The sequence below is a fragment of the Odontomachus brunneus genome, unplaced genomic scaffold (genome assembly GCF_010583005.1).
Source record: "Odontomachus brunneus isolate Ranch 3 - 2012 unplaced genomic scaffold, Obru_v1 Obru_scaffold_138, whole genome shotgun sequence".
In the NCBI taxonomy this organism is placed as follows: domain Eukaryota; kingdom Metazoa; phylum Arthropoda; class Insecta; order Hymenoptera; family Formicidae; genus Odontomachus; species Odontomachus brunneus.
Window position 1 is genome coordinate 391,445 of NW_022639588.1, and position 10,401 is coordinate 401,845.

The window sequence follows — 10,401 nt, forward strand, 5'->3', positions numbered from 1 at the left end:
ATGTCCAATCGCCCGCGTCGACTTGATTGACCGGAACAGTCAATACATTCCTATCCGAGTATCCTCCGATGCTTCAGCTGAATACCCGGATGAAAGCTGTGACTAAGGAACACGAAATCTCCAGGACCAAAGAGGGTCGTTGAACTCTGAATCGACTAGCGATCGAGTCGATGCAAATTCCGCCGGGAGACTCCGCAAGATAGCAGATAAGAAGCTACCTTCCCCCGAAGACTATCACGTTACACATAGACGCGGTTTCCGCGGGTGCTAAGTGGTGCGAATAAAAAATACGGCCGCAGATATCGCGCCTCGTATCGCACGGTATCGCGCGTCTCCAGCGGGTGCACTCGAGATGCCTCGCGTGTTTTTGACACATATGCTTTTGACGTTTCGCATCCGGTAGCGTCGCCACCGACGGCGACGCTCGCCGATTAATCGGCCGATCGGCCAAGATATCCGGACGAGTCGCGGCCGGTTGCAGCGGCCGTCGCGTCAGATGATACGTCAGATGATCGCGCGGCCGGCAAGACGCAGTCCGCTACATTAACAAGACGATCCGCGAGGAAGAATCGCACGCTCTCTTAATGTACGCGCCCTCTCTCTCCGTCTCACTCGCTCTCGCTCCCTCCGTCTCGCTCGCGCGAATCGAACATCTTACCTGCGTGCTTCTCTGCTTTCGGCGTGGAGGCCATCGTTGCCCGGTACGTGGTCGCGTGCCGCGGTTCCACTATCTCACCATTCCCGCGCACCGCCGCATCGTGAAGCACGCACTGGGGGCTGTTGCGGCGTTTTCAGTCTGATGTAAACCCGACGCGCACCGCTACATCTTCGTTTGTCGGCCATTTTTCGGGCTGGCGAGCGCGTGAGCCGCCATCGGACGGCCGAGCCGCGAACCGACGCCGCTATGGCGGACGCGCTGTCAATCGCGTGACATTTTACTCGGTGTCCTCCCGGTCCGCGTCCACCGGTGCACGGAACGACGACGGCTGTGCGTCCTCGCCACGTGCACGCGTTCTCGCGTACGAGCGTAGCGAGCTCAGTGGTGTTTGATCGTGCTGTGACACGCCTGTGTATCGATACGACACGACACGATAACAAGGCCCGTCGCGTCCTCTCCAGTCGCGACGACGATTTCGCGCTGCGTGAAGTCCGCCGACAGTGAGAGCGCGCCGAGCAGACACCGCGCGCCGGTACAATACCATGTAAAAGTTCGCGCGCGCCGGTGTACAGTCCGCCGCAAGAGTCGTCGTGCCCGCCGAAATTCGCGCGTTTCGCATTACACGGGAAAACGCGGTTTAGTCTTCTCGTTCTCTGTCACGCCAAGTGTCTTCTCGATAAAAGGATAAAGCTTAATTTTCTCGAAGATAAAGGCCAGATCAATTTAACTTTCAGCCAGGCACGAACAAACGATATAACGGGCTAAGATTTAACGCTCTTCATAGCACGCCGAATTCGAAATTTCTCACGACAGACATTCTGTCTCCTCGTGAACGCCCACTGATCGCTGCGCGGGAAGTCTCGCGTATTATCGTTTGTAAAGAAACGTGACACTCTATGCGATATGGGCAACTCCGGTCTGAAGCAGCATTACGAGACCGCGAAGAAGACCGGCACGCTGAAGCTATCGCAGCGAAAACTGGATGAGTTCCCGCAGAACCTCCGCGCCTTGGCGCCATTGTTGCGCACCCTGGACCTATCAGAGAACAAGTTCACCACGCTGCCGAACGACATCGGTGACTTCACGCTGCTGAAGCAGCTGAATCTTAGTCACAATCGGCTGATCGACCTACCTGGCATGCTGGGGGCGCTCGCGAAACTCGAAGGCCTCAACTGCGCCGCGAACCAGATCAGGTCGATCCCACCGTCGCTGGCGACGTTGGGCCATCTGAAGCAAGTCAATCTGTCTGACAATCAGATCTCCGAGTTTCCACTGGTGTTCTGCAACCTCCGCCATCTGGACGTTCTGGATCTATCGAGGAATCGACTCACGATCGTGCCAGACGCCGCCGCTGGTCTGCACGTAACCGAGCTGAACCTCAATCAGAACCAAATCACGACCATCTCCGAGAAACTGGCGGACTGTCCACGCTTAAAAACACTGCGATTGGAGGAAAATTGCCTACAACTGAGCTCGATTCCCCTGAGAATCCTCAAGAACTCCAAAATCTCGGTGATGGCGCTCGAAGGGAATCTCTTCGAAATGAAGCAGTTTGCGAATCTGGACGGCTACGACACCTACATGGAGCGTTACACCGCAGTCAAAAAGAAGATGTTCTAAGACCTGATTTTACCAACATCCTTAAACATCGATTAAACCTTAACCTGAATTTAAGTCCCTGTCTAAAGATAGTTCAAACTTCCCGGGAAAAAAAAAGATTATATATAATTATATATAAATATATATGATTATATATGAATTTTGTCCATATATGTGACCTTATATATGATCATATCTAATTATATATGTTCATATATAAAACGAAAATTATCAAATGAAAAAAGGAAAACATAATTTGATTCGATTAAACATCGATATCATGGGCTACCATAAACATAAGCATTTACTTCAATTGTATCTTCACAATAGTATTCTTTTCAATGTCGACATATATAATTATATATGATCATATATAACCATATATGGACAAAATTCATATATAAACTTTTTTCCCGGGTTAATCGATGTTGGTAAAACCGGCCATAAGGGACGGTCTTAGATCCGGTTCCACCGACGTCTTTGAATTCGATTAAACCTTAACTTAAAATTAAATCTTTGTTGAAAACAGTTAAACTCAAGTTAAGACTTAATCGACGTCGATGGGACCATCAGCATTGTACTTGTTTACACTGATCATTTAATGCGCGTACCAAGCAGTATTCTATCGAATTGTCTTAATTCCGACGATGCATGTAAGAACGATGAAATACCAAGTTAGGACGATATGCATCAAAAAGATCGTACAACTTTAATATATTATTGTTTGTACGCATCACCAAAATAAGGATAATATGAAATTACTAGTTGGTACATGTATTAAACAACCAATGTAAACAAATTAAAAGATAGAAACTCGTGTGAAAACGCTTACTAGCAGAGTTTTTATCCAATACTTTCCAATATTTTAGGATTTATCTCTTAAAATCATTTTATGAAAAAAAGTTTGTATGAATATACAGATATAGTCTGAAGAACTGTTTCAAAGATATAGGGTTAAAAATTCTATATTAAACATCTCCTAAATTAATGGCTTTATGAGAATCTTCTATAAGTATTTTTTGTGAGTAATTAATAACAATAAAAATTTGCGAAAGATTCTTTGAAAAGAATCTTTGATTCTTCGTTTTACTAGCGTACAAATTCAGAGCAATAATGTATTATTCATGTTTCTTTACGCCATTAAATTTTTACATAGGTAAAAAATAAAGGTAAAATCCTACTTATTTGTTAGACTAACTTTAAAAAAGTAACCTCTTTTCATTTAAGAGCTGTTAAAAAATAATAATTTTATAAAATTTTTAATACATTATATTTATAAAATATCTAGGACGAGACTTTTGAGATTATATATATATATTTATATAAATTTCTCTTTATAAGATGAGAAATCAACTCCTAAAATATTAGACAGTACTTAAGAAACGCCCTGTATATTATGCATTCGCAGTCTGCGAGATTGTTTACATCGATTTGGAGTTTACAACTAGTCGAATTCCCAAATCAGTGTAAGATTTATGTAATATTTTTGCAAATACAGTTTAGAATTTATTGTTTGTTTCACATGTCATAAATAATAGCATCTATATCTGTTTTAAGAAGCAAATATTAACTTATTTTTCACAAACAATTCACGTGGATTTAGATGTGAAAAATGAAAGTATTAAAGTAGGATCATTAATACTCGAGAAAATAATGTCTAAGAAGTCGTGATTTTTACATCATTTATTCTTTTTTCGAAACATATCAAACAAATTTAAATATGCACAAGACTTTCGCACACGATATGTGAAAGACGAATTTTCGTTTTTTTCTTTTTATTTAAGGTTTTTGATCCCTTGTTATGGAACTCTTGAGAGATGACGGCAAAAGCGATAAAACGCATGTCTAACATTCTTGTGTGTGTGTGTGTATGAAATACGCTGAAATAATAAAATGTCCATAAAATGGGGTCAATTGAACGCACTTGTAAAATATTCCAAAAACTTTCCTCTTGCTCTAACGATCAATAAGCAACCATAAAGTTAACGTGAATTGCGGCCTGCCTTTTTAAACTATTTTTTCTCATAATTTTATCACGTTAATTTTATTTCTATTTATTTTATCAAATAAATAGATTATCAAATTTTTAAAAAAATTTTTTAGAATATTTTATAAATATGCTCAATCGAGATCACAAATGTCATTTTATAAACATAACATTTATTTCGATGTATTCAGTAAAAAGTTTGGGTATTTTAGGGTTTTTTCTTCTGACGTCATTAATCAAGATGATCGCGTCGAAAACACAGGAGTTTTAACGTACTACTTACTTGAACGATTGTTTATCGCACCGAAGTGATGGCCGTAATATAGTATGGTAGTCAAAAGACTAACCATGTAAATACTATTGTATATCAGTACTTTTTATTTTAAACAAAATAATTGAGAGTGCAATTGAATCAAATGTATACCTCATTGTCGGTAATGGAAATTATATTTTGAAAATGAAATAACAAAACTAATTATATCTCGACACAACGGGAAAACACGAGAACTGGCGGGTTCATATTGCGCATTCGGCGCATTCAATTCCTAATAAATATATATTACCTGAAACTCTAAAGTAAATCTTAATTCAAATGACGATCCATGATCCATATGTATTCCGACATTAATATTCGTAATCTGTGTTTGCGGAGCACCGTGATATCTGAAAGATGGTGTTGCGGAACATTCTTATGTGACGCATACTTTAATAACATAGGCTACTCTTCATCGAAACTTTGATACACGCTATACTTCCTTACCTTTATATGCAACGTCGTTCACGATTAAAGATTTACAACAAGCCTTACATCTTATCTTCGAGACCTCGTTTTACGAAGTTTTACTTCCGAAGTTTGAATTCCGACGAAGTTGGTCCACGCGTTATCATCATTCATTGAGCGAGAATTGATCTGTCGATTTAATTCGTCATTAAAATCATGAAATTAATACAGTTAGTGAATTAATGCAGTTAATACATTAATCTTGAAATCAAATAGAAATCACGAAAACAATTACGAAATCAAGTAGGATAAAAAACATCTCCCTTAGTCAAAATTATCTCCCTTAGTCATTAGTACTCTAGAAAAATATTTTTTAACTGATTTTCAAAAAAAGGGTTTTACAGTTTGACCTATATGTATGTTTGTTTCTTTGTTTATATGTTCCCTTATAACTTGTTACAATTGCTTTTGTTTGAGATATTGAATAAAAATTTTTGTAACTTATGGGATACAAAACGAAACTTTTATTTTTAACTATTTTGAAAAAACTTGTTTAACAAAAATAAAACGTCTTCTAAAACCTCAAAAGCCCTAAAAAATATAAAATAATTTTGACTCAATGATCGTGTATATCCATAATTCTAATCTAATATTCTGATGATATTAAAAATTGCTGGAAAAAATTAGATAGGTAACTAAATATATATAACTGTGAAGGGATAAATAATAAAAAAAAAGTATAATTATTGACTCTCTTAATCAATCACATTTTCGCGCTAACTTCTAATATCGTTAGAATATTAAGATAGAGTTATAAGTACATAGAAATACTAAGCCAAATTATTTCATCCTTTTTAGACTTTCCAGATTTTTTAAGACGGTTATTTTTTCATGCAGCCAACATTGCAGCTAAGCTTCTTGTCTATTCTCTATGATTCCAAAAGAGATATTTACAATTAAAACTGTAAATAGATCGCATAGATCGCATAAAAAATCAAATTTTTCTAGTACCAATCAATTATAAAGTAAGAATAATCATTTTTTATAATACAATTTCTATATTTATCACGACGCGAATTTTTATTGCTTATTTACCAAGAACTTTCGTCAAAATTTCGTAAATCGAGGACTCCATGTATATATTCAATGTTTAAATTGATATAAAATATAACGCATATTTTCAAGATATCTTTAAGACATTTCTTAAGACGCCTTATTTTTAAGATGTCTTTGAGACGTCTTAAAAACATCTTACTTGAGATATCTTAAAGATATCTTACTTCTGACGTCTTAAGCCAGTGGCACACGGTGTTTTTTTTTCGTACTGGATTGCTTGCTGAATGGAAATATTCCATTTTGATTAGTGCATTTCCATCCATCCTCAGAAATTCACCAATCAGAACAGAGTATTTCCATCCAGCAAAGAAACCAGCATGAAAACAAGCATCGTGTGCCGCTGGCTTTAAAAAAGCATACATTTCGAATGCTTTGATACTTTTATACACAAAATGATTGCAACAATAAAATAGCAGATGATATTCGTAAATAACGTTGCATATGCGTTATGTAACTGTTAGGTCGATATTTCATGCGTATGATAATATTGTCGGACGTATCGATTGACTGACGAATAGAGCTTTCTAAAGCCTTGTGTGCCACGATGCTAAAAATCGTTCAGATATCTAGATTCGAAAAATGTATAAGCAATCAATTTGCAGCTTTTATGAAAAAGCGGCAATTTTATTGGCTATAATACGTATCGTCACAGTTTAACAAGTTACGACAGTAATCAGAAATGTAGAAATAAATTTTCAGTGTGTATGTGTAAACAGCGCAGCCAACAATATGGCAGCGCAACTTTCTGTGATGCGATTACATTTAAATAAACAAACAAAATTTAATAGAGAAAGACCAAGATAGTGAAAAATAGTGTAAGATAATGAACTTGTTTGTTGTTTACTTGTTTATAAAGGAATAAAATATTAAATAAACATGGGCGATGGTATACATGGATATACAGGGTGTCTAATTTATACCATATTATATACAAACGTTTTATATGCTGTCGTATGGGCATGAGAGGCTAGCCAGCCTCCTAGCAACGTGTTTTCCTCGTTGGAGGCTAACTCGGCTAGCCTATCATATCTATACTACAGTATGTACAGCGTTTGTCTCATGGACATAGTATATATGGACTCCGAATGCCCTATGTTCTGTCGTCTAATAGAATGAAGCCAACATTTAGAAAGAGAGCGAGAATAGAGGGGTTATAGTTTTCTTCCTATTTTGTCACTTTTTTGTCCGACGTGCATCCATTTCTCGTTTCCATAATATTATAGAACGTAACAGCACCCCGACTAGACTGGCAAGTAAACGTCTTACTTAAATCTTATTGCACACTTTGTCTATGCAGAAAGAGACAGAGAACAGAAGGGCTGTACATATTGGCTTCTCTTTTCTGACTGTATGCGGAGTATATGTATATTATGTCTATGGTCTTTTTCTACATGTTGGGTTCACTTTTGCCGTATGCGGGGTCCATGTATACTACGTCCATGGTTTGTCTCACCGTAGCACGCGTGCTGATTGGCTAATGGACTACCGCTCGGTAGAAGTTTTTTATCGTTAATATCTCAAAATTTTACGTGGTTGTTTAAAAAAAAGACACCGATTCCATTACTCACCCCGACCTATTCCAGCTATATATTAGCTCTGGTACGGTACGAATCAGACACCCTATATATATGCTGTTTTAACGTGCAATAATATTACAGTTTTCACAAAAGAAGTTTCTTTGGTTTCCTGAAAGATCCTCATAAGTAAGGAAATTTATTATTTGTGTAATTGTATAATTTTTAACAAATAAATAAAAACTGTATATATAAACATTTATTCATATAGGTCTTTGCTCTTGCCCATACAATACAGTGCTATATTTGACACATTGGACACATTAGACACATTGGATAAATTATAAAATATAGTCTAAATTTTTTATATAAATTTTGTTTATTACATTCAGCAAAGTCCTTAATATGTGTAATAATAACGTCTAAAATATTTATTTGTTCAATAATATAAATTTTAATATAAATTTTTTTTCCTTCATCCAAATACACGATTAAACAAGGAACGCCTTATTGCGCATATATCTGTCCTTCTGTGTTTCCTTCACTCCTCTGCACAGACCGCGCAGTTTAGTATATATGTCTATGAGCGGGGTCTACAATAGAAGTCATAAAGTTGTAAGTCATAGAAATTGACCAATCGCGATCGAGTATGAAAAGAATAATCGACAGCGGGTGGTCAATTTCTACGACTTATGACTCTACGATTTCTATTGTAGATCCCACTTTACTATTCGAATGACTCGTAGGATGCGCGCGGAGTAACAAGACACGGGGAATAAATCGAAGTCTCTCGAAAATCGATCGAAAAGTGCATCGCTTGTCAAGTTCTATTTTAAGATGTTATATTATATTAATTATATATATATATATATATATATATATATATATATATATATATATTCATTCATATTCAAGATATCTTCAAGATATCTCAATCATATCATGAAAATGTCTTAAAAGATATCTTTAAGATATCTTTTAGATATCTAAAAGAAATCTTTTAAATCGTCTTAAAGTGTCACATAAGGTGTTTTTCACATTTCTAGACATTTTCAAGACATCTCCAGATATCTTAAAGATATATAAACATGTCTTAAGATGTCTTTTAAATTCCTAAAAGATATCTTTTCGTAAAAAATGCAAAATACTTTTCTATCTTTTAGAAGCCTAAAAGATATCTTTTTGTCTATTTAGATATTTTACCAATGTTTTATATTTACAGCGCTTCAAAACATGTTTTGAACATTTTTCGAATTATTGTATACGTTTGTAATCCCACACAGCAGAGGTGTCCAAAATATATCATAAGGATATCCTAAAGATATATTTGGGATATGTGATATCTTCAAGATATCCTTATGATATATTTAGGACATTCCTGCTGTGTGGGATGTAACTGTGTGCGTAATTTTATTGCATTATGTGTATAATCTCACTTCCTTACCTTGGCGTTTATGAGAATAAATGTGTATTTATGTGTATTTATTATTAAATATATTGCATTAATAAAACTACCTCAATTCCACAATCTCGTATTTCCCAGTAAGAATGTTCAAAATACGTCCTGGAGACGTCCCAGAGTGATATCTCTATGTGATATCTCTGGGACGTTTTTGGAATATACTTTGGACACTTGTGCTGTATAGGTTAGTACCGCAAAGATCCGCACGAAGCAGCATCTCACCAATCAACTCGCAAATAATTTGTAACAATGAAGATAAGATAAGGACTGAGGCTCGAACGATTATCGAATGAGAAAAGCGTGTGTCGAAGAAATACAACGCGCGAAAAAGCATGAAAACGAAATTTCTTGTGTAATTTTGCGATTCGCGACGAGGACGAGGACGCATTGTTACGGAAGGCATACTACTCTAATGTTTGAGATGTTCGTGTTTTATAGAAGCGACGCGATTATTGAGGCCCGTTGTTTCTTAAATAATAATTTCGATCGCTCGTATTTGTCGTGCCACTCTGCGCGTTTCAACGATAAAAATAACGATTGTTTATATTATGTCTGTGCACATACTACACAATAAAAGGTTTAAACGATGTTCATTCCCGGCCATTTTGAATCGGGGGCCACGCTCCGAATCGAATGTCACTTCGATGTAGCTCTTTCAAAATATAAACAAGCATAAAATTAAAAATGAGAATTTAGAGCCAAAAGAGAATGTCAGATTACAATATTTCCAGATTTTCAAAATTAATGTACCGTAATCGACATATCGATATCATTCTAGATATCGATTCCAAAAAAACAATTTGGTATTAAATTTAACACATTTCACATGTCCCAAATTGGTCGAACTAATTTTTATGTTAATTTAACACAAGATAAATGTGTTAACAAATATTTATCTACACTTACACTTTAAAATATATAAAATATGTCATCAAAAATGTTATATATAAATTGTGTTATTTTAACACTCAGAAATTATTTATATGAGCACAATGTAAAACAGTCAAAATAACACATCTATATAATATTAAATTAACGCACTGATGTGTTAAAAATTTAATACAAAGATTTCTACATGGATCGATTTCAACACAAATGCAAAACATTTTTGTCTTTCCGCGATGTAAAAGGAGTCGATCGCATAAATTTTTTGTTCTAATGTGAATTTGTGAAAAATGAATATTTCCTAATATTTACAAATTGAAAAATTTCCACTTTTCATATTAGAAAAAAATTCATAATCAACTCTTAGAAATGCTCGGTTTGGCTTTTAAGTTGTCTTTTGTGAATTTGTTTTTTCAATGACTGCGTTCCAGGCGATCGATTATGTATTAACACAATGTG

The 10,401-nt window shown here is 36.1% G+C and overlaps 2 protein-coding genes across 2 annotated transcripts in view; one reads left to right on the forward strand and one right to left on the reverse strand.

The window, feature by feature from the left end:
* LOC116850228 (guanine nucleotide-releasing factor 2) overlaps positions 1-865 on the reverse strand; it is a 366,959-nt gene extending 366,094 nt beyond the window's left edge. The window contains exon 1 of the mRNA XM_032828261.1: positions 659-865. Coding sequence (XP_032684152.1) covers positions 659-692 — 34 coding nt within the window. The 5' untranslated portion in view covers positions 693-865. The remainder of the gene's footprint in view (positions 1-658) is intronic.
* A 261-nt stretch (positions 866-1,126) lies between these two features.
* Positions 1,127-4,813, forward strand: LOC116850230 (leucine-rich repeat-containing protein 57). Its single transcript, XM_032828264.1, has one exon. It carries the CDS (start codon positions 1,562-1,564, stop codon positions 2,276-2,278), a length of 717 nt encoding a protein of 238 aa, XP_032684155.1. The 5' UTR covers positions 1,127-1,561; the 3' UTR covers positions 2,279-4,813.
* Positions 4,814-10,401: the final 5,588 nt, after the last annotated feature.